This window comes from Panthera onca, chromosome D1 (genome assembly GCF_046562875.1).
Source record: "Panthera onca isolate mPanOnc1 chromosome D1, mPanOnc1 haplotype 2, whole genome shotgun sequence".
NCBI lineage: Eukaryota > Metazoa > Chordata > Mammalia > Carnivora > Felidae > Panthera > Panthera onca.
The window spans coordinates 25192377-25216558 of NC_138348.1; the positions used below are offsets into that span (position 1 = coordinate 25192377).

At 49.5% G+C, this 24182-nt stretch overlaps 1 protein-coding gene across 20 annotated transcripts in view; it reads right to left on the minus strand.

Moving 5' to 3' along the window:
• Positions 1 to 13303: 13303 nt before the first annotated feature.
• PRR5L (proline rich 5 like) overlaps positions 13304 to 24182 on the minus strand; it is a 73595-nt gene continuing 62716 nt past the window's right edge. For 19 of the 20 annotated variants that reach the window (XM_060606377.3, XM_060606378.3, XM_060606394.3 and 16 more), the window contains one exon: positions 13304 to 16099. In XM_060606377.3, the coding sequence (XP_060462360.1) occupies positions 15705 to 16099 (395 nt within the window). In that variant the 3' untranslated portion in view covers positions 13304 to 15704. The remainder of the gene's footprint in view (positions 16100 to 24182) is intronic. The other variant, XM_078433380.2, reaches the window with a different exon arrangement.

Here is a 24182-nt window from a genome sequence, read left to right on the forward strand (position 1 = left end):
TGCTTAAGGAAGCTGAAGCTAACTAGTCATTCCCTTTAGAATAGTTTGGGGCTTGAATGTAAAGTTTATTTCAAACCTAATCTGATACTCTTTTGGAGCCTTTGTGAAAAAAGAAAGCAGATTTTCTGGGTACAACTAGGGTCAGTGTTTTGCAACGGTTTTTGTTGTGTGTTTTTGTTTGCTTTTTGTTTTTGTTGTTTTGGCTCATGAACCACAGTAAATGATGTAGATATATAGATAGATAAAAGATAAATAATAGAGGTAAGATGAATAAATAATATGTACCCTGACTAAACTGTGACAAAAGGTATTTGAAACACTTGCTTTTACGCCATCTGATGCGTTCTGATATTTTCTGTTCTTTTTTAAATGTAGCCCCAGAACCCAGATGAGTTCATCAGAATGCAACTTGTCTTTTGAGTCAAGATCTGAGGATTTAAAATAGCCCAGATTGGAGGCCAAATTCACATGCATTCCATCTCTCTCCACCTAGTAGGGTGCTACCTGTTTGAATACAGGGGGGCTGGAGGGAGGGTGAAAAGAGGAGAGGCAGATTGCTTCCTGCTATGTCAGAGTTACTGGCAACCATTAAGTGTCTCCTTCATCAGACTATGAGCAAGCCTTCAAGGGAAGGGCCAGCCCTTCTAATCTCTGATATGATCCTGGCCCTCTCAAAAGAGAGTCTGTCTCCTACGGATCTCAAATGAACACAAGTTAAATTTTTAATTTAATTTTAAATGAGGGAACCAGGTGGACGTTATAACTAGCAGAATCCAAAGAACAGACACAGTCCAGGAATATTTAAATGAATGTCCAAATGGACGCAAAGCTAGCTTCTTCCTCCACTGGGGAGGGATGTCAAGTGAACCTCTCCCCACAAGATATAATTTGTGCTTCTAAAAACAAGAATTATTTTGCATTTTCTCAGTTATCTACAGGACAGAGCTGAAAAATAGCTTCCTTAGAGTCAGAATGAAGGGTGTACTCTAGACAGGATAATGCAGCGTCTCATCAAAACACAAAATTTCCCCCACCCCTGTCCTAGTAATAATTCATTGCAACATGTGAATTGTAAGTAAATACGTCTGGAATACCTGTTCCTGTACCTAGAAGTGAACTACTCTGACAGCTGGAGTGAGGTGACAGCTGGTTGTAGCTCCTACAAAGCTCCACACTGGGAGAGTCACAAGCCAAGCAAACCCAGCTTAAGAACCACATAGCAGTAGGGGGCAGCAAAGCTCCATCCCTAAAGATTGCAGACTTCAGAAAGAAAGTTGTAAAATAGGAGTGACCATGGACTTTTGAGTCCATAAATCTCTCAGAGATTGTTGCAAAAAGTTGTACTTTGTGCATTTTTCTGGTAGGAGAGTCTTTTTTTTCCCCTACTTTAAGTCTGATGAAACTACAAAGCAATTTCCCCCAATATTGGAAATTCCATGTCCCGATTATTATAGTCACAACTTAGTTGCCAAATCAGCTTCATATTGGAAACACCTTAGGAGTTATTAGGTTGGCCCCTACAAACCTGCTGTTTTTGTAAGGTCACTAGAAGAGATGAATATTGGCAATTTGTCGAGGTTCAACTTTCATATAGGGATTCCTGGTCATCCTCACTGTGATACAGCCAATGGGTAGAACGTCCAAGATCAACTACCATCTTCAGGTTGAAGTTTAGGAAAATGGACTATTGGACCCCAGTCCATCCCAAGGCCTAGACGTTTAACCCCAGCCTTTTCTGGCCACTCTGAACTGTGAAAACCAAGATGGCCTTAGGGCCATCACCCCCTACCCAGGTTACTGGGGGGCTTTCTCAAAGGGTCGGATCTCTGATCAAGGGCCTCAGAGTCTCCTGGGGTGCTTGTGAAAATGCATATCATTAGACCCCATGCCAAACCCTAGAATTAGAATGAGTAGTGGGCAAGGTAATCTGCATTCTAAATAGGCTCCCAGGTGACTCTTCAGCAAAACAAGAGAGTAAGTAATCACAGGAGGCCAGAGAGAGAATGAGCTGAGGTTGGTCAGCTATATCAAAGTATAATTGTTAAAATGGTAAAATCATGGCTCTCATTCAAATATAGGATGGACACGTGTCAAAGGTTTTGTTCAGTTCATAAATTTACAACAGAACCAATAGATGGCAAAGCTGATTCCAAGAGCATTTGAGGAAAAAGAGTTGATATAATCTCCCAGGGAAAGCATTTCAAAACAAAAGAATGTTAGAATAAGATTGCTAGGTTAAAAAAAAAAAAAAACTAGTTAATATCCTGCAGGCTAACACAACCGTAACCTTTGGGGCTATCTTTCCTACCAGATAGAAAAATACAAATTAACCCATAACTTTGCAGTATCTGGCTATCACCAAACAATAAATAGCAAAGTCAAACACAGACATATTGTGCTAGAAAATTAAATAATCCTGGGGTGACTTAGTTAAACAATTCCCCAGTAGGACTTTGAAAGGACTTGCAGCCCAACTTTTTGCCTTATTTCCAAGTTTTAAACACTTCTTTTTTACAGTGAACGAAGACAACACAATATGAAATGTGTGGACTCTGCTCCCAGAGGAGCAGCGAGAAAATTCAGGCTAGAGCAGATCTATTCAAACACAAGAAACACTTGATTCAGAGGGAGGAGAAAACTGATATTCAGAATTCACGTACAGCCTTCTTGGATTTATTTCAGACACCAGCCACAATCACTTCCTCTTGTTTTGTAAATAAAGTGTTTGGTCCTCTTTCTAGTTATCTGGCTTACAACTTCGTCATTCCCTAATAATTTCTTAGAAGTCTCTCTGAACAGCCTGCTAAGGTTTTCAGCTTTGTTCTTTTGTTTTTAATCTAAAAATTCAGGCGCTTTATTTGCTTAAACATGAAAAATATCCTCTGATTTTTACAAAACAATTGTTCACCTCGGGTGAACAATTAAACTTTCAGCTTCAAGAAACATGAACCGGAATGGAAATATCGCGTGTCCCAACTCAACCTCCATATTTTTTCATAGCTTCTTTTGCCTTTAGAGGGCTAGTTTAGGAATGAATGTATCTCTGTTGTGAGTAAACATCTGAGGTTCAGCAGCATTTCATTTCATTTCAGTTCCTTCTACTAATTTCCGGTAAAATTAAAATTTAGTAATTTTTGTGAAGTAACCTTCCAGCAGTTTTTCTCTACGTGAGATTACCGAGATTTTTTTCTTTGTACTTTTTCGTGTTTTTCCTTTTTGAAAAAACCAAGAGCGTATCTTTTTCATTATTTTCTTAAAACTCGCTTTATTGGTGAAATTTACCATTCCTTAAGTTATTGATAATAACAGCACCTACCATCTATTGGCTCTTTAAGTTTTGACAACAATAAATTCTTAAAATTTTTTTATAGTTTGTTGATCTTTTTTTTTTTTTCTTCTTTTTTTCAACTTTTTTTTTTTTTTTTTTTTTTTTATTTTTGGGACAGAGAGAGACAGAGCATGAATGGGGGAGGGGCAGAGAGAGAGGGAGACACAGAATCGGAAACAGGCTCCAGGCTCCGAGCCATCAGCCCAGAGCCTGACGCGGGGCTCGAACTCACGGACCGCGAGATCGTGACCTGGCTGAAGTCGGACGCTTAACCGCGCCACCCAGGCGCCCCTATAGTTTGTTGATCTTTGAGAGAGACAGAAAACATAAAGTTTTATTTTAAAATAACTTTATTGAGATATGTGCTATGTATCATAAAGTCCACACATGTCAAGATATTTATACATCAATGTTCCCAGCAGTATTATTCACACTAGTCAAAAGGTGGAAACAACACAAGTGTTCATCACTGGATGACTTGATAAACGAGATGTGGTCTATACATACAGTGGAATAGTACTCAGCCTTAATAAGGAAGGATAATTTGACAGGTGCGACAACATAGATGAACCCTGAAGACATTATTCTAAGCAAAGGGAGGCAGTCACAAAGGACAAATACCGTGTGATTCCACTGACCTAAGGTGTCTAGAGTAGTCAGATTCAAAGAGAGTAAGGGACCGTGGGGAGCTGAGAGAGGCGGGTTTCTGCTTGACCGGGACAGAGTTTCAGTTGGGGAGGATGAAAACGTTCTGAGGGTGGATGTCAGTGATGGTTGTACAACGATGCGCACGTACTTAATGCCAGCGAAGTGTACATCCCAAAGTTATCAGGGTGGCAAAGTTCATGCTCTGTACATTTGCCACAAAAAAAAAAAAAAAAAAAAGAAAGAAAGAAACCCCCGCAACCTCAGATGTACAGTTCAGGTCGCTTTTTGTAACTTTATCCAGTGATGCAGCAGCAGCATCAAGCAGTTTTAGGGAGTTTTCATCTCTGTGGCAGGATCCCTGGTGCCCATTCCCACTCCACCCCCAGGGCAACCACCGATCTACCTTCTCTCTCGAAACATTTGCCTTTTCTGCACATTACGTATATATGGAGTCACACAAATGTGGCGTTCTGGGTCTGCCTTCTTTTACCTAGCGTCACATTTTTGAAGGCTGTCCGTGACGTAGCACGCGTCCATAGTTTGTTCCTTTTTTAGTGCCAAATAGAACTTGAGTGTGTGGATACACCTCGTTTATATACCCGTTCGTTCATCAGTCGACAGATGTGTAGGTTGCTCCTAGTTTCTGGTTATTACACATGATGGCTGCCAAGAATAGTCATGATTTCACCTAACCCAGAGACAGCCTAAACCTTTTCTATGCCCTATGCACACACATATGTATGTGTGTATATATGCCCACATATGTGTGTATATATGGGTGTGTATGCATATGCATATGTCTAGATATTATTATTTTTCTCGAATCCTGCAAGACAGGCATAATTAGCTGCACACACATATGTATGTGTGTATGCATATGCATATGTCTAGATATTATTTTTCTCGAATCCTGCAAGACAGGCATAATTAGCTGCATTTCACAGAAGAGAAGAAAGGTTAAGTAACTTGTGAAGGGTCACCCAGCTCGTTTTGCTGGGCATCGACAAAGGTCTGACAGCAGTGACATGAGGGTGACAGAGGAGACAGAGGTCTGTCTGGATTGTCTGTGGACTTGGCCTCCTCCCATGTGCTCACTGGCTCTCAGGCGGCAGGTTTTGGAGGCCCAGCCTCGATGTGCCTCACACACATGGGTGGGGAGCCTCACAGAGGGAACTTCCCTCAAGTAGAACTTCCCTGTGGGAAACCAGGAGTTCCAAGGGGCTGCCCGGCAAGCTCTTGCTTTTCTCAGTGACTGTAATTCTCCTTGGTAATTTAAACCTTTTTTTTTTTTTTTTTTTTTTTTTTTTTTTTTTTGTTGAGAGATTGTGTAAGCAGAGGAGAGGAGGGGCAGGGGAGAAGGAGGGACAGAGGGAGACAGAATCTCAAGGAGGCTCCTCCCTGTCAGCGCAGAACCCGACACGGGGCTCCAACTGACCAACCATGGGATCATGACCTGAGCCGAAGTCGGACACTCTGAGCCGACTGAGCCACCCAGCTGCCCTCTACTTGGTAATTTAGGTTACATTTTCCAAAGAGTAGAGGAAGAGCGTATCACGGTTAAAAGCAAGGCCTCTGGAGCTGGACAACCTGAGTTCACATTCTGCTGTTGCCAGTTTCTAGCTCCCTGGCCTCGGGGGCAAGTTATTTACCTTCTCTGTGCTTCAGCTTCTTTATATGTAGAATGTGAATAATAATGGTGTCTACCCTTCTGGGTTGTTCTAAGGTTTAAATGAGATAATAGGGGGGCATCTGGGTGGCTCAGTCAGTTGAGCTTCCAACTTTGACTCAGGTCATGATCTCACAGTTTGTGGTTCGAGCCCCGCGTCGGGCTCTGTGCTGACTGCTTGCTCAGAGCCTGGAGCCTGCTTCAGATTCTGTTGTCTCCCTCCCTCTCTGCCCCTCCCCTGCTCTCTCTCTCTCAAAAACAAATAAACATTAAAAAAATAAAAAATAAATAAATAAGGTAATAGAGAGGGGCGCCTGGGTGGCTCAGTAGGTTGAGTTTCCAACTTTGGCTCAGGTCATGATCTCACAGTTCATGAGTTCAAGCCTTGCTTCAGGCTCTAAGCTGACAACTAGGAGCCTGGTGCCTGCTTCAGATTCTGTGTCTGCCTCTTTCTGTCCCTCCCTTGCTTGTGCTCTCTCTCTCTCAAAAATAAATAAATAAACATTAAAAAATAAATGAGGGGCACCTGGGTGGCTCAGTCGGTTGAGCAACCGACTTAGGCTCAGGTCATGATCTCATGGTTTGAGTTCGAGCCCCGCGTCAGGCTCTGTGCTGATAGCTCGGAGCCTGGAGCCTGCTTCAGATTCTGTGTCTCCCTCTCTCTCTGCCCCTCCCCCCCCACATGCTCTGTCTCTGTCTCAGAAATAAACATTAAAAAAAACATTAAAAAAAAATAAATAAAAATAAATGAGATAATAGAGACAGCAAAGACTACACTAGCACCTGGCCATAGCAGGTCCTGAATAAGTACTAAATGTTATAATTACTTGCTACAGAATTATCCTTGGAGTCCCAGGAGCTTAGAAGACACTTGGGGCCCCTACGTCATCCTGACTAGCCATCACCACAGCACATTATGCCCCAAACTTCAGCCTGTTTTCTCTGTAGGCTTTTCCAGATGCGCCTGCCCACGTAGTAAGGGAAGTGGCAACTGGTGAAAATACCCTCTGAGGGAAATACCCCTGGAGCTCGAGGGCAGAGAGGGCTGCAGCCCAGACTGCCCACTTCAGAGAATGCTTCATTTCATGGCTGCCTCCAGCTTCCCCTCCCACCCTAACGATGGGCCCATCTGTCCCCCACTCTCTCTTGGGGCTCCCCCAGCCTCTTCTGCCTGATCCTGCTATCTGCCCCGCCCCCTCCAGGCATCTTTGTGTTTTAGGTGAAGACCAGAGCTAGCAGTGGCTTGGGAAGGATTCTCTGGGGGTTTTCGACTCTGATTCCCACCCACCCACAAACGCATAACTTCATCATGGAGTAGGCGAGTCTCTCCTCTTGAGAACTGCCAAACGCTCCCCTTCAACTCCAAAGGATTGAAAAGCTCGAAACCTAAAACCAGATAAGATGGCGCTCCCGAGCAGCAGGCAGCTGATCAAATCGGGAGTGGATACATGATTCTTAAACTACACGAGGTTCTCGAGAATTTGAACTGAGAAATTCAAAGAATCAGGCTGTAGTAGCCCATGAATTGGAAAGTCTCTGTACCGCTTGGAGACCATGTGTATAGAAGAGTAGCGCATTCGTAAAGTGTGAGAGTGACAGAAAATCTAAGGGTCTTAGTTCTTGAAGGCTTTCCAGTCCAGCGTCCCAGCAGTACCCACAGTCCGCTTGTGTTGAAATGGTCTCCTGCGCCCTCAGGGCTCCTCTCCAACTGGTTCGAGAAAGCACACCACAGGCAGCAGAGCTGTGATTCAAGCCCATTGGCAAGAGGTCAGACAGAACTAGGTTTGAATCTTCGCTACCATTTTCTAGCTGTGTGACCTTAGGAAAATGGTTGTCTCTCTGAGCTTCAATTTCCTGGTCTAATGGGGATGATAAAATTTACTTCATAAAATCACTCAGATGATTACACACAACAATGAATGAAATACTTATGGTGGTACTTGGCATATAGTTGATGACCAATAAATGATAATTTATGTATTATCATTTATTGAATCATCCTTTTATGAAATATGCATGACTCTAGAGGCGCATGAGTGGCTCAGTCAATTCAGTGTCTGACTCTTGGTTTCAGCACAGGTCAGTTTCATGCGATCGAGCCCGGAGTCAGGCTTGCACTGGCAGCAGTGAGGAGTCTGTTTGGGTTTCTCTCTCTCCCTCTCGTTCTCTACGTCTCCCCCACTCACATGAACATGCACTCTTTCTCTCTCAAAATAAATAAACTTAAAAAAAAAAGAAATATGCATGACTCTAAATTAACAACACCAAATTTCTTTAGTTAGTGTTTACATGGTATATGTTTTTCCATCTTTTAAATTTTCAATATTTCTGTGTCCCAATATTTGAAGTTATGTCTCTTATAAACAGCCTATTGTTATTTTTTAATCTGATGTGACCATCTTCATCTTTTCATTGGAGTATTTAGCCCATTTACGTTTAACGTAATTATTGCTGTACTTGCGTTTACGTCTACCATTTGCTACCGTGTTTCCTTTCTGGGTTCTCAACCAAAAGTCCAGGAGGTTTGCCAAAGCTCCTCCCCCTCGGTGGGACTCAGGCCTCTGGCTCCTCGGCATTATGCAGCAGGTGAAATCCGTTCAACTCTTTAGTTCCCAGCTTCTGTTCTCAGCTGGTTCCCTGGAATTCTCCCTGCATGCCCAGCTTAGGAGTCAGACAATAACTTGAGGGAAACACATTTGCAGATTTTTCATTTGCTCCTCTCCATCTTTCTCCCTTCGAGTCCCAGCTCCTCTGGCAGCCTTCACCTCTGATCTCAGCCCAGTAAGACTGCAGTTCTCTGCTATCACCCACTCCTCCCCTCCCCACCCCGCCCGTGATCTGGGAAAATGCCTTTGGGAAAAACCGGGATGATTGTGCATTTTGCTTCTCTCAGGGATCATAGCCACGTGGCCTTGCACCCAGTGCTCTTCAGTTCCTTCAAATGGTTACCCTACATATTGTGTCCAGCTTTTATAATTATTTTGACAGAAAGATTAATCTGATACAAGCCATTGCCCTCTGGCCAGAAGCAGAAGTGTTACCGTACTTTCATCTATTAAGCCCTTCTCACCACTGCCTTAGAGTGGACACCAGAAGTTTCCGTTGGCAGGCAACTGACTTGATCCTAGTTCAGTCAACGGGGAGTGAGATGACCTCGTAAGTTGGCTCCCAGACAAAGCTGAGATGTTTCATTCATCTCAGACTGAAGTTTAGGCATCTGTTAAGTTATGCGGCCCTGAGATGCAAGAATTCAGGAGCCTAGTAGGTACAAGGTATTTATATTGCTTAGGATTCTTCTCAGAGGACCAGACCTAGGCCAAAAGATCATGGAAAATGAGAACGAATTTAATGAGTGGCTTGGTGAGAGGGTCATATTTCCGAAGGGAGACCAAAGAACGAGGCAACTGGATAAGGCAATTGCCTACAACATCACTTCTCTTAGGGTTATGAAGTCACAGAGTAAGCCATCAGAAATAGCATCCTGTCTCTCTTGGGGATTCTGACAAGAGTCAAATATGCTTCACCAGTAAACTCAAGGATGCAGAGGAACAGTCACCAAAGTTACCTGAAAAGATGTCGTGGTGTCCTTAGGTCAGGGTGACAAGAATCGCTGTGTGTGTCTGTGGCTCTGGATCGCATACCCAAAGGAAATTTCTGCTCATGAGTAACCTGGGTTGAGAGGATCAGTGTCTTCTTTAGTGAGTGGTTTATCAGTCAGGGTCTATCATGGGGCAAAAGCCACGCCAACATCCAAACGGAGAATTTAACGCACAAAAAATTGTTCATCAGGTATTGGACAAGTCAGATGGCAAAGAGGAGACACGGGGGAATCGCAGACGTGGTGAGTGCAGGGAGCAGCAACCACCCTTAGGAGCCAGGACCCAAAAGGCAGAGGTGGGGATGGTCGACGTTGAAAGGGCTAGAGGAGGGGCCCAGGCCGGCTGGTGCTGCTGCCTCTGAAGGGAGACGTCTGAGGCTGCTTCTGAGAGTGAGGAAAACTTGAAGCTGATCCTAGCCACTGCCATTGGGCCAGCCATGTTGACAAAGGCAGGAGACTGGGGTAAGTCTGTCTCTTCTCCTTCCCCTGGCTGCCCAGCCTCCCTCCAGCGCCCCCTGCAGGCAGAGCCTAGCAGGAACTCAGCCGACAAAGCAGAAATGTGGTTTTAGATTTCCAGCCCCAGCAACCCAAAATACAGAAAAGAATGGAAGCTGAGAGACGACAGCTTAACAACCAACATACCAAGAAGATTTAGACTCAAGTGTAGGAAGATTTAAAAGAAAACAAACTAGAGCACTAAGACTTTTGTGTTAGGAAGGAATCTGTGCATATTTGGTATTTTAGACACATGATATTTAAGAGAATAAGGCCCTGTTCAGGGACAGTTTTATAATTCCACTTTAAAATGTATAATTGAGTAATTAATTAAGACTTGTGTTTGTTTTTTTTATGATGTCTTCTAAGCTTAAATAGAGTATAAAAACATTTAAAGTTTCCCTTAGTCATAAGTTTAACTTTTGAGTTTCTGTAAGAATTTAGGATTGGGGAAGATTTTGTATGCTGTCAGAAAAAGTGAAGTACTTAAAAAAGAAATATTAAATTTATAAAAGTATTTAGAAGTGTTTGAAGCACTGAGCTAGGCTTGTAAATGGGAGCAAAGCATTATTCAAAGGCTCCTCCAAAATTAATGCTAAAATCTGCTAGACTTATAAATAGAATAATAAAATTTGTGAGTTAAACTTAAAAGCCTAAGACTTTTAAATTTGTATCTTAAATTGAATATTGACTCTGAAGACATTATTACCTGAATTATTTATTAAATGAATACTAATTATTAAACTTATTAAAATATTACTTTTAAATCCAAATTTAAACTTACTAAATTTTAAACAAACAAAATCAACCCACTGCTATCTTTCCTGCACAGGAAATCAGCTGTTCAGGATGGCAGAATCCCCCCACTCCCCCCCACCCCTCCCCCACAAGGTTTTCTAGAAGTGGTTGGAGAAGAGCAAGAGAGGCAGCTTTGTTTCTCGGCTCTCTGGAAACGCTGAAACCATCCCACTGTGTAGCGGGCTGAGGGAATGTGCCCCTGGCTTAGATGTTCTGCCTCTTCATCCTCTACCAAGCCAGGACACCTCATGGAACACAGGAAGGATGGCCACTAGACGTGGGGCAGGAGAACCCAAGCCTCAGTTTTCCCATCTGCAAAATGGGGGAGATACCTGCCACGCACAGTTGTTGTGGGGATCAGCATAGTGCTTGGCACACCGGGGCAGAGTCTGAAGCTCCCTCGTGTTGGGCCTTTCTTGGGTTAGGGCCAGGAGGTCCTTGCCTGAGCACATGGGCCAGGAATACTCCCGCTCACTTCTTGGCAGGAGAACTTCAAAGAGATGGCCTCCCGCCAACAATAAGCACACGTTTCAGGCCCTGAAGGAATCTCTCACCACAGACAGAGAGGGGACAGGCAAGGAAGGAAGCAGCTGGCTCGGGAGCAAAGCAGCAGCCTGATGGACAGGGTCTGAGAGCTCCACAGGGACTGGCAGCCACCGGCTGGAGCAGGAAGGGGAGGGGCCGCAGGGAAGGGCCTGGTCCTGGCCCCCAGCGGCGTCCACGGGTCACCGGGCCACGTAGCCTCAGCTGGAACATGGTTCTAGAAAGTGGCATGGGGAAGGTCTCTGCCTACAGAGAAAGGAAAGGGGATGAAGGTCTTCTGTACGAATACATGGGAGGGAAGGAGTGGCGGTCAGAATTACCACCATCTCATTGTCCAGTGCACCTGACTTAGAACTTTCTCTGTATTGCTAAGCCCTAGGCATGCAAACACAAGTCCCACGTATCCTTGCCTTCCTGGGGAGGCACCTGCACATGTAGAGGCAGAAGTGTCTACCCAGAGAAGCAGTGGGCAGGGCGTCCGGGGTGTGGGGGCAGCAGGAACAAGGTGGGGTGCATGCACGTGGAGGACGCCTTCCAAGACAACGAACCAACGAACCATCCAGTGAGACTGACGCCTCACAGGGAGGGAGTCAGGGGGCAGCAAAGGAGGCCGGGAAGGCAGAGGAGCGCCAGCTTGGGAAGGACTTTGAAGTCACGTTCCAGTGTGTCGATTTTATCGGAAGCCAGGGAGAAGTTTTAACTACGTTTTAGAAAAATCTGCTGGGGACGTGCATGGGGAGAGATGGAATCTGGAGACAGATACAGGGAGTTCCCAGTTGGAGGAGTCCAGACGGGGGAGGATGAAGGCTTGACAATCAAATGAGATTAGAAATCAGAGAAAGGTTGGAGCAAGAGACTCCAGAATCATGGTTGGCGTGGGAGTCTGGGCCAAGGCACCTGCCCGCCCACTACAGTCTCATCTTTGTAGGGTCCCCAGCACACTCTGTGGTGGCCCTTCTCCTGCTGGGACAGGCAGGCAGTGGAGACAGTGCCCATGACATCTCGAGATGGAGGTCATGCTGTGTCATCTCGGGGTGGGTGGGTAATGGAATCCCAGGGCCACCGTCGCTGGCCTGGAAACCTCAGGAGGTGGCCCATGAGCCCAGGCATGCAGGCGGCCTCCAGAAGCTGGCAAAGGCGAGGGGACGGATTCTCCCCCAGAGCCTCCAGCCAGGGCCGCAGCCCTACCGACGCGTGGATCTTAGCCCAGTGAGACCCATGTCAGACTTCCAGTCCCGTGAGGCGATAACTGTGTGTTGTTTTCAGCCACTCAACGCCATTGCCATTGGCGGCCATTTGTGATGGCAGTGACAGGAAACACAAGCAGATTATAACGTTGGGCATTTCAGAGAGAACTTCTCTAGCCACCTCACCCAGGATTGCCCTCTCATCGCACCCCCCAGCCACTGAGGTTTGCATTTGATTTCCTCCGGTGTCTTTTGTTATTTGAAACGCCTGTGTTGATCCGATTGCCCACCTTCCCCCATTAGACTGTCTCCAGGAGGGCGGGCACCTTGCCTGGCTGTCCATCACCGCATCCCCAGCTCCAAAGCAAGTGCCTATGACACAGTGGCCGCTCCACAAACTCCTGGTGGATAGATGAACGAGTGTGACGGTGCACCGGTGACACGACCAGAGATCTGCCAAGGCACAATATACAGCAGCTCTTTCCCACCACATAGCCTCTGAAGGCTCAACACAAATGTACATGCTCTCCCCCCACCCCCAACCCCCCACTCTCCCCCGGGATGCTCAGCTCAGGTCCCACCTCTTTGAATGCTCTTACTAATCAGCCTTCAATCTCAGGCCAACTCGGCTCCAGCCCTCCTAGGAAAACACACGCAGAGAGTAAAATATTATGGATTCCCTCTGCCAAACAGATCGGAGGGGAGCATATGACGAGAGAGTCCATGAACAGACATGGTTAAGTGTCCCCCTCCAGGTTAAAGGCTCGGGAAGAGCCCAAACTGGTTTTAGAAGAGGCCTTGCCTTCTCAGACTTTGTTCGGTGTTTTCCAAGCTTCGCAGACAGGCCGCCCCTCCAGGAAATGACTTGCCGATCCAGCTGAGGACGGCAAACAAAACCCAGGGGACACTGGCTGAGGTCAGGCTGCTGCCTAATCCTGGAGTGGAAGCCGGCACAGAGAGCGTGAGGACAGGATGCATGAAGAGCTGGGGGCGGTGGCGCTTGCAGATTCTGTCTGGCCACACAGCACGGGGACAGGGAGGACGTGTACAAAATGACGTTTATTGAATCTATTTTGGAAACAGGCAACATGAAAGGTTTTTGGTTTGTGAGCTCACTCAGAGCTCCGAGTCGTGTTAGCTTCCTGTCATTAGAACTCAGCCACTGGAAGATTCTAGCTTCATCTTCTAAAGGGGCAAAAAAGTGGTTGCAAACACTGCAGCCATCACTCTTGCCGTAGCTCAGATGGCTAAAATGCCCATAAGCATCAACAAAATGGTGTGTGTAGTCTGAAATATTTACAGTACGAGATCAGGCAGGTACATCAAAGGTGAAGTTGTAAACTGGCTAACAGTCATCAGCAAGAAAGTACAGTGGGTCTGGACCGACACTCCCATTCTCATCCTAAGAGCTGACACGTTTAACCGATGACTGCTGTCCTCATCAGGGGCATTTAGTATACGGACAAGGCATTTAAAAGCATATAGACCTTGAACGTTGTAAACTAAAAAGCAAACCCAAGCCTGATTAATTACCTTGCCTGGATCAATAAATACTAGTCCCAAGTGCCAAGTGTACCAGTAAGGACACACACCATCAGTTAAATAAATCATCATGTTGTTACTTACTGACGTTCTATTTGCTAACGCACGTTAGTCAATTTGTGGACTTTATCCAACACATACACAGAGATAATTTTTTTGTTTGAAATTCTCAGAAGACCTCCTTTGGACACTTCTCTTCCACCCTCTCTTAGAAGAATAAAAATGAGACAACTTCTTAAAGTTTCCAAATCAGAAGCCATCAAGAAAGCATGACTCTGGTCACGTTCCAGATCTTCACCCAGAAGGGATGTGCCATCAAGGCTTCGATGTGCTTAGAAGGCCTCTTCCCCTGCTGGCAGCTTACACTGTCCTTGTCCTCTCCCAGCCTCCTCCTGCCATATTGGAGGCCAAGCTGGCTCCTGTCTCTGAGATTTTATAAACAGTTTCCAAAGACCAACAGCACACCTAAAAGGTGCCAGAAGGGTTCGGGGGATCCTTCTCGCTTTTCTGGATGTGTTATCAGTGAGGCCAACAGGCAGATACAAAGAGAAGAACAGGGGTTCTAGGTGGATCAAAAGCCCAGACCTGGGGGAGCAGTGTTAAGGATTCAGCACAGTACCAAAGCCTGCTGCCCCAAATAGCATTTTGAGAGCTCAGATGTTAGAAATTCCAGGCACTTCTGGCATTTCTTTAATCACAGGGAATGAACATCTCTCCAAAAGGTCCTGCCCACATTTCCCCCATCTCCCTCTATGGTGAAGCATTGAGACATTCCATTTGCTGCCACCCTCTGCTCACGAGGCAAAGTGAGGCTCCCAGCCTCAGTGCTGTCGACCGTGACACTCACAGACACAGGCCGTTCTGGATTCAAGTCCAGTGGCTTCTGGTGCTCAGCAGCTGATGAGCCCTGCCCACCACGGATCCCCTGCGCCCTGAACAACTTCCAGGCTCCTTTCCTAGGGGGGCTATTTTCTAGTTTGAGGACACACCCCACTGGAAATGAGCAGTGCAAGATCCTACGTGCAAATATTTGCAAACACTTCCTTTTGAAACGATGCACATTTACAAAATTCAAGTCAAATCCAGGAAAAGACTAATTGGTTGGTTATCAGCTGGCCCCTCACCCACAACAGGAAAATGGTCAGTGTCTGAAATGAAAGAGGAATGAAGGCACCAGCTACTCCACCAAGGAGGTTAGTTCCTTGAGCTTGGTGGGGAGGCCGGAGAGGGAAATGCTGAGGCTTTGTCAAAGAGGGGACTTCCCCAGCCCCGTAGCCCTCCTGGGCCAAAAGGCAAAGGTGGCAGGTAGGATCTGGATACGGGTGAGAATGGCCCTCACCCGCGTGAGGGGGGCAACTCTTTCCAGTAATTGTGAAACTAAAATAAGGAAAGTACACTCCCAGAGTCGTGCTTGGTCGGGCTGCTGCCTCCTTCCACTCCCCACAGAATAGGCGGGAAGGACACCCCTCCACTACCTGTTCTCACCTGTAAGCCCCGCATCACAAGAACCTAACGGGGAACTCCAGAGGCCGATGCATCCTTGCTGGCTTTGTGTGTGGCTCAGCCGACGTCCTGCTATCATAACGCCAGGGGGGCCCTGGGCCACATCATTGGGAGTGTCGGACAGTCCACTATCTGGGAGAAAAGCCCAGAGAGAGGGGTCTGGAGTCAGGCAAGCAGAAAGGGAACATTAGGCAGTTGGGTCTGTGTGGCTGTAAAGAGATGGTCACAGTCACAAAAACAAAGAGGTTCACACCCGGGATTTCCACTAGGGCACTTGGGCTAGGCCTGACACGGGCAGCGTCACCCGCAGGAAGAGCCCCTTGGTGAGCCCCTGGGGATGGGGCGGTCCTCGTGTTGGTGACCAGGCCGGAGCTGGGAAGTCCCAGAGGCGGGCATTCAGCCGAGGGAAGCACAGTTCAGCTCAGAGTCCCCCTGGCTGCCCCCTGTCACCTCCTCCAGCTCATCAGGGCTGTCGGTGATGTTGGGCTCACTGGAGCACTGTCGGTGGGGTGGGGAGAAGCTGGGCGGCAGGAGCAGACACTTGTCCTCACCGCCAGGCTCCTCGCCTAAGCCTGAGTGCATCATGGTGGCCATGGCCAGCAGCTGGATGTCTGAGTGGGCGTTGGCCACCGTGTGCCTTCGGACGCTGCCACACTTCTCCAGGTAGGCCTCCCCCTCTTGCTCCGTCAGAGGGGTCAGAGCCGTCTCATTCGGCGGCCGGCTGATGGTGGTCGTTGGGGAGGCGTAGTTCAGGACAGCCACCTTGGGCCGGACCCTGGAGTGGCGTCTCGCTGCAAGACAAAAACCAGCACAGGCGGTAACTGCTAGGGACACAGGGTCAACTGAGCCTACTCATCAATTTGGGGGAAGAGGGAGGTGGTGGCTCCACCTTCAGGAGTAGCTTGAGGCACAGTTCGGCTGGATGCAAGGGAGGAACCAGAAAGGTCTGCCTGCTTCCCTCGCAGCCTTACTTGCGTGCGCCCGACACTGCCCCGCCGACATTCCCACCGTAGTAGGGGTCACCAAAGGGCTTTCCGGGACAGACTAGCTTCAAGGGGATCTCCCCTCCTTCTCAGCTGCTGCCTGAACTTCACGGCATTTGCCCTAAATCTCCTTTCAGCCGGTCTCCTCCCAAGGCCTGGGCACAAGCTGGACCAGCTTCTACAAGAAAACCCCCAGCTCTGTGGAGCAGGAAGTGGCCTCCCCAGTGTCAGCAGATGAAGTGGAAAAGGCCCCAGGAGCTTAAGGTCCAGCTTACCCGAGGGGGCCTCGGCTATTAAAGCTAGGGAATGGGACGTCCTCCAAATCATCTTGACTAGGACTATAGCACTCCCCTCCCACCAGGCCACTGGCCCAAGACCTATGTGCTGTTCACGTCCTACTCGCTTCCAACAGCCTCTGGCACCATCAAAGAACGGGCTGGGCTCCACGGATGGCCCCCATGGAGCCAGACACACAGAGGAGGGCTGGACATGAATCATCACCAAACCACTGCTGCTTGAGCTCTCCCCACATTCTAGAAACTACGCTAGGCCTTGATATGCACTCATCTTTTGACTCCTAAAAACTGAGCTTAAGTCATGATAGGTTTATTGGCTCCCACTTTACAGATGAGAAAACGGGAGTATCAGAGAGGTGATGACTTACCGACGTGTGCATCGCTAGAACGCGGTATAGCGGGGAGTTAAGGGTGGCCTCCCTGCAGACGCTGCTCTTCCCGGACACCCACACAACACGCACGTAACTACAATAGGCTGAGTACTGCCAGGGAAGGAAGGACAAGCCAAGTGCATGGGCTTCAGAGGCAGGGACAAGTGTATCCATGTGTCAGGGCGGATGTAGCCCGGAGCCGGTCTTCAGAGTAGCAGAGCTCCCAGAAGGGAGGAGTGACAGCATTCTGAGCAGCGGGAACAGCCCGAGCAAGGTGCCCGGGACAGGTGCGCCACTGGGCCCCAGCCTGGCCGAACACTGTATGCATGAAACAGTGGGGACGTGCACAAGCAGGCGGATGGCCCTTGGTCCTGCAGGAGGGCCCCTGAAAGCCAGATGGAACCATCGGTGATCAGACAAGCCCAGGGATACGGCGCAGGATGGGGGCTGTGCTCCAGGAAGATGCACCCCGCAGGAGTTATGCAGGGTTGGAGCCCGAGGGCCCAGAAGTGAGGAAAGCCAGGATCATGACAAACCTACATCCCCTCCGTGTCAGGGAGGTCTCTTCCCCACGCTCCTGGAGAGGCAGCCCACCTCTTCTCTCACGTGGGCCCTTCATCTGTATCACGAGTGGGATGAAGGACCCCAGCGAGAGACAGGACTGAGAATGGAGGGCTGAGGACCAAGTGGGTTCTGTTCAACCTCTCTCTTTCTACCGGGGCATACTTCTCCCGTCTTTCCAGCCACCCACCCCATTTTCCCATCACGACTTTCCACAGCTCCCATGTCCTTGAGACCCTGAAGGCCCCCCCAAAAGCACCCTCTCTCAGCAGGGGGATGCAGCAGGCCGCAATGGAGAAGTGTGACAGGGCTGCTATTCCTGAACACTGGCAGGATCAGAGGGGAAGATTTAGTCCCTAAAGAGAAAGCAAACAGTGCTGCTCAGAGACTGTCCTTGGGGACACACGGCCCACTCTGCTTTAGTTTACTCTTGGCTCTTCCTGTGGGTCTGGAGGGCCCAGATGCACACTGTCGTCACTTCCAGAGCTCAAGCTCCTAGACGGGCATCACAGTGAGATGGGCCATGTCCCCTGCAAAGCTCTCCGCGACCCCTGTCACTGGACGGTTCTGCATGTCCTTATATACACATATATGCACAGGCAGTGACAAGAGAATGAAATCTTAAGCCTTAGGATGGAGTCACCAAGTCTGCTGGCTCTGAGCCCAACAGGAAATCTTTGGCAGGTAACTAATTATTTCTCAAGACCCAAATAATATGTAGAATTTTACTGTGTTCCCATCCACTTTCTCACTGCTGAGTCCCAATCTCCCTTTGAAACACCAAGGCTACTCTCATTATTTCCATTCTTCAGATGAGGAAGACTGAGGCTCAGCCCAGCTCTCATAGGCTCTCAACAGCCATGCCCAGACTTTCCCCACTGCATGCTATTGTGTCTCAGGGTTCCACTGCTGCCTGACCCCCCCACACCCCCACCCTCTGATGCCAGGTAATAGCAAACACTGTCCCCTGAGGTGCCAAATAAGAGGCTGCTACTGGCTGGGAGAAGCTAGTTCAGCGGCCTTTCTCTTTGGGGAAGAGTGAAAAGGAGAGATGAGGTGGCAAAGAGCGACCAAGAAGCAAGGATCCCATTAAAGAACGATCCTTAAAAAAATGTCCTCGAAAACCATCCATTCGTCCCCTGCTATTAGAAACAAGCACTTACGACCGGCAGTTGCAAAGATCTGTGTTGTGGCCCAAACCTTCAACCAGCTGGGCAGGAGACTGGGCTAGACTGTTCGGTGAGTATTTACTACACGAAGATCCAGGAAGGGGAAAGAGCTAGAGCAAAGGCTGGGCTGGGCCCAGGACACAGGGTAAGTTGAGGGCATGGGGGATAGATGAGGGACACACACAGCATCTCTGGAGGAAATGAGGATTGTTTGATCATTTCCAGGGGCCCTACTCCAGTAGAATGAGCCAGGAAGGGTGTTTCAGATGGGTGCCTGGATGTTCTCCGTCTCTCTCCCACATTGTTAGCCAAGAAGCCCAAAGTCCTGGGGGCGGGGGGTGGGGGGTGGTGGTTAACAGGCAGAAGAGACAAGAGAGACCACTTTAGCTGCTGCTGCAAGCTGGAGCCACAGTGAGGGTGGCCAACAAGGAGGAGGGGGTCTCCATGACATCTGCCCTCTCCTGCCCCAAACGCTCTGAACTGCAACATGCAAAACACTGTGGTCGCTGCTGGGAGGGAGAAATGTGAATCTGACATGGGGCCCGCCTCAGGGGCCTGAGCCCAGTGCACGTGTGTGTGTGTGTGTGTGTGTGTGTGTGCACATGTGCATGTATGTGGTGGGGGGTTGGGTCAATGAGCATCTAGTACGTGCCACATACTGTATCAAAAAAGGAGGTGCCTCACCGACATGGTCATCTTCTGACCATTTTGTAGAAAAGGAACCTGAAGTGAAGATGTGAAATAACTTTCCAGCCAGTCAGCGGTATAATCCGGATTCAAGCCCAGGCCTCAAGGCAGAGCTCCTGCATGCCCACTGGGAAGCCTACACACAAGTACCTGTTAAAACCAGATCAACAAGTGGGGGCACCTGGGCGGCTCAGTCGGTTAAGCATCCGACTTCAGCTCAGGTCATGATCTCACGGTCTGTGAGTTCGAGCCCCGTGTCGGGCTCTGTGCCGTCAGTCCAGAGCCTGGAGCCTGCTTCGGATTCTGTGTCTCCCTCTCTCTCTGCCCCTCCCCCACTCACGCTCTGTCTCTATCAAAAAATGAATAAACGTTAAAAAAAAATAAAACAAACAAACAAAAAAACCCAGGTCAACAAGTATGGAATTGTTGAATCACTGTATCATACACTTGAAACTAATATAACACTGCATGCTAACTCTACTGGAAAAAAAAAAAACGAACAAGGTCAACGAATGACAGGGCAGAGGTACAGGCAGGAGCTCTCTGAGGAGTCAGAGGAGGAGAAGTCTTGAAGAGGAGTCATTTCGGATGGGCCTGCTCCAGAGTGACTGACGGATGGAACCCAGACATTCACTCACACACTCACTCAGAGCAGACACCTATGCTAGGGCCTGGGGTACAAGAGGAACCACACATTCCCTGCCCTCGACGAGCTAACAGTCTAAGGGGGAGACTGACAAATCATCAGGCATGACTACGCAGCATGGCAAGGGTCGGGATGCGGTCCGGGGAGAGGCACATACAATTTCTCATCTGGAGGCATTCCAAGGGGGCCAGGCTGCCTCTAGCTGAGGACCGTATCATAGCAGGTAGCAGCTCTGCCTGGGCCCTGCCCTGAGACAGGGTGGCATCTTCCTTCTCTGTGCTCAGCTCTCTGCAGCTCAGAGACATCAAGTAACTGACTCTAGGCCACACAGCCAAAGCGCAGCCCTTGTGGTTTCTGAGGCCCCGCTCCTTCTGGCCTTGCCTCTCTCCTTATGGCTGTTCCCTGCTGATGACTCACAGGAGAGGCCTAGGACTCTTCCTTCTGCCTGCTGGGTGGAGTGTTTTGGTTCCCAAGACTGGGTGTGGGCAGAGTGGAGACCACAGGGGCCGCTGGGCTGTGCCGAGTCCCCCGGGGGCAGACAGCGTTTCCTCGATAAGCTCCCATCAGACTCCAGAGTCAACCTCAGACAAGCACGTCAGCTGCAGCCCCAGTGGGGTCAGACCACAGGCCAGGCTGAAGCTGAGACAGCTACCCACACTGTTGTTGCCTATCATCTTCCCGGCCTTCTCATTTGTACCCGGGAAAGTCAGGCCTTGCCACTCAGAGAAGAAAATCTCCCTTTAAGAGGCTGATAAAGCTGTGGTCACCCCTCGGGGGCTGAAATGGGTCCTTCCCTTGCAACGGTACCCTTTGAGCTGGGAGAGGAGCCGTGTCCTGCCACCTGGGCAGGCACCCACCTCCAGACCTCCTCCTCCTCCTCCTCCTGCCTTTCACACGGGGTGGGGCAAGGGGAGCCTTTCTGCCTTCATCACTCCCCAGGCGCCCCACTGAGCTCTGGCATTCATCCCCCTACACCGGAGCCAGCAATGGCAGTTCCTTTCAAACCCCAAAGAAGCAAAGCCTGGATGAGGCGGTCCTCGGGCCCTTTGTGGGGGACTCCGTTCCCAGGCCTTTGATCTCCCAAGCTCGAAGGAGTGGCCGCCATAATGCGGGTATTGTGCTCTCTGCATGCCAAGCCCATTGTGGACGTCCCTCTCCAGGCCCAGGCACCTGAAAGCCCATGAATGCCTACTTGTCACGAGGAGAAGTTACAGGGTCTTGAGGAAAAGGGCCCTCCCCTGGAGACACAATGGAGGAAGATCTGTGGGAGGCCAGGGCTTTTGTGTGAGAGAAACACAGCACGGCTGAGTGTTCTGAGTGTTTGCTGGGGGGCCCGGGAGGCAGCCAGGGCAGCAGCTTGGAGACTTCGGGAACTAGAAAGGTAGGATGTGGGCCTGGCCTCTGACAAAACAGTTTTGTTTTTGTTTTTGTTTAAAGATTTTACTCCTCACCTCCACCTCCCCACAGCTCTGGAAAAGGGACTGCTTTGGAGGAGAGCCACATTGCACACACAGTTGCTCCCATGAGCCTCAGAGTCCTCTCTCTCTCTCTCTGCCAAGCCTCGTATATCAGGGGGTGAGGCTCGCTCCTCACACCCATCGGCCTGGCTGACAGGAAGAGAGCCTTCCCCAGAATCCCCGTGGGGTCAAGCGTGCCTGGACAGGCGCGTGCAATGAGGGGCGCCCCCTGGAGAAACCGCTTCTCTGTCTCTGGTCATCTACTCCACGCAGCCCTGGGGAGGTCTCTTCCGGAGTCTGAGACTGAGGCAACCACAGCACTCCCCCACCCCTCAGCAGGCTGTGCAAAGAGGACAAGTGCCCGGTCAGCACCTGAAACATGACAGGCATTTCGATAAGTGGTGGCTTTTGAGATGAGCGCTCCAGCTGCCCTCGACTGCTCCTCACCCCTGGATGCCCCCCCTCCCCTTCCCCTTCCCCGCCCCACCTTTGCTCCCCTCACCACCACCCCCGCCCCCGCCCCAGCGGACCACGGCAAAGCCCTCCTGTGGCTTCACACTTCAGTTGGTGGTCTGCACGCTCCTCTCCTTCAGGCAGGATAAACGTCATGGCCTCCATGTTTTACTGAGGGGAAGACTGAGGCACAGAGAATCCTCACTTTATCTGGCAAAGGGGTGTCCTCAACGGGGAAGAGATCCATTGTAGCCATGTCAACTTTTTAGTATCCAGAGGTTTGGGGTGAAATGTCTGGCCCCGGAGCCCTGAGGAGCTAAGGAATGAGGGGGAAGGATCACCTCCTCAGCTGTCCCTCAGTAAAATCACAATAACCTTCTAGAAACTGACAGGGGCGGGGGGAGGCTGGAGCATGTAGGATAACTGGTAAAGTGCAAACAACCTGGGGCTTTCAAATCCCAGCTCCAACAGCCAAGTGACCTGAACCCTCAGCTGTAAAATGGGAACAATGGTGCCCACTCTGCGGTATGGTCTCCAGCCCACCCAGCATAATGCCCAGGATGTAGTCTGTGGCCTGTGCCTTCCCTGGCCACCAGCCACTTTGCAACTCTGACAGTATTTTGGTTTTTCAAATGCTCCAGCCCCTCCCCCCGCCCCTTTCACCACTCTCCCTACCCCAAAGGCCTCCCAAAGATCTTTCCCTCTCCCTGGGATAGCTCAGCAAACAGCGAAGGGAGACTACCTCAAATCCATCCTACAGGACTCAGCACAGGTATCACTTCCTTTGGGGAGCCTCCCCTGGTTCCCCCAGTCCAGGTGAAGTGCCCCTGCCCTGGGCCCTGTGGCCGATGTACTTCCCCCATTCAGAGAACTTGTTCACTAATGAGTCATGATGTACTGTCTGAGACCTCCTCACTGGACTGTGTGCACCACAGGGCAGAGATGGGTCGGTTTTACTCGTGGATATACCTGCAGCACCTCCTAAGGTACCAGGGGTAAGGTTTCAGTATACATTTGCTAAAATAATCATAATCAAACAATCCATAAGAGTCATTTTCTTCCCCTTCTGTCCCTCCTGAGACAACGCCCCACATAAGGATTGTCCTTGGTATAAAAAAACAAAACCAAAAACCTCAGGCCTTTGCTTTATACACTGACAAAAGGATGTATTATCCTAACTGGGAAGCCAAAGGTGTCCCCTCTTGGAGTAAGTACTCCCAGAGCAAACTTCCAAATCTGTCCCTGTTCCTGGCTCTAGGCCCAGCCAATGGCAAAGTCCCCGATGTGGCCCAGCTCACCTGATGGTGTCCTGACATCTACCCGGATCCTCCCGTCCCAAAGTGGGTGAGCCGGCAAGCCAGTGGGCTGAGCTGAAGTAAGAAGGTGGGCTCCAGGGAGGGCGTAGCAATGTGGCACCCCGCTCACGGCCAGAGAGGCAGGGGACGGTTTGCCCTCAGCCGCCATTGCTACTCTGGCTCGTGCCAGCCCCTGGGCGGAATGAGTGAGTGAGCAAGGGTGGAAGAGAGGGCGGGGGAAGGACTGGGCAGGTGGGCTGGGCCAGCACCCCAGTTGTGCGGTGGCTGTGGCTAAGCTGGTGTCTCCAGAGAAAACACACGAAGGGGCCAGGAAAACTGGCAGCCAGCCCTGCTTTGCTTGCAGTAGTGAGGCCCAGGAAGGGGTAGGAGCCAGGCTGGAGGCTGTTCCTCTGCCCTTTTCTTTGACACTCGGCTGCAATTCCATTAAAGCAAGGAGAGGAGGCAAAAGATTCCCAGTTCAGGGAGTCGCTTTTCACCTCTGCAGCTCTGTATGGGCGCCAGTCAGCCCCGCCTTGGGGTGCAACTGCCTGTCGTCCATCCACTAAGTATTTTTTGAGTGCCTACTATCACCAACCACCATTAAAGTCACTGGAGATAGAAAAATTCCTGCCTCTGGGGGACTTTCATTTCAAAGAGTGACAGGAATGTGTCTTTATGATAAGCCTGTTATACGGCTATTTCCCCATCTGGACCGTGGTTTCACAGAGAGAAGGAACAGATCCCGTTCACCTCGAGATTCTCCAGGGGGCCAAATGCAGAGCCTGACGCTAATGCTAGCCTTACAGCCACCAACAGGATTTGTCCCCCAGTCCAGGAGCCCCTTTCCTTGGCATGTGGGCCCTGGCAGTACCTACAGACAAGGAGGGGGTGACAGCAGCTCAATTTCATCTGTCCCTGGCCGCACATAAAACGAGTTGGCTTCACATTTCAAGCTG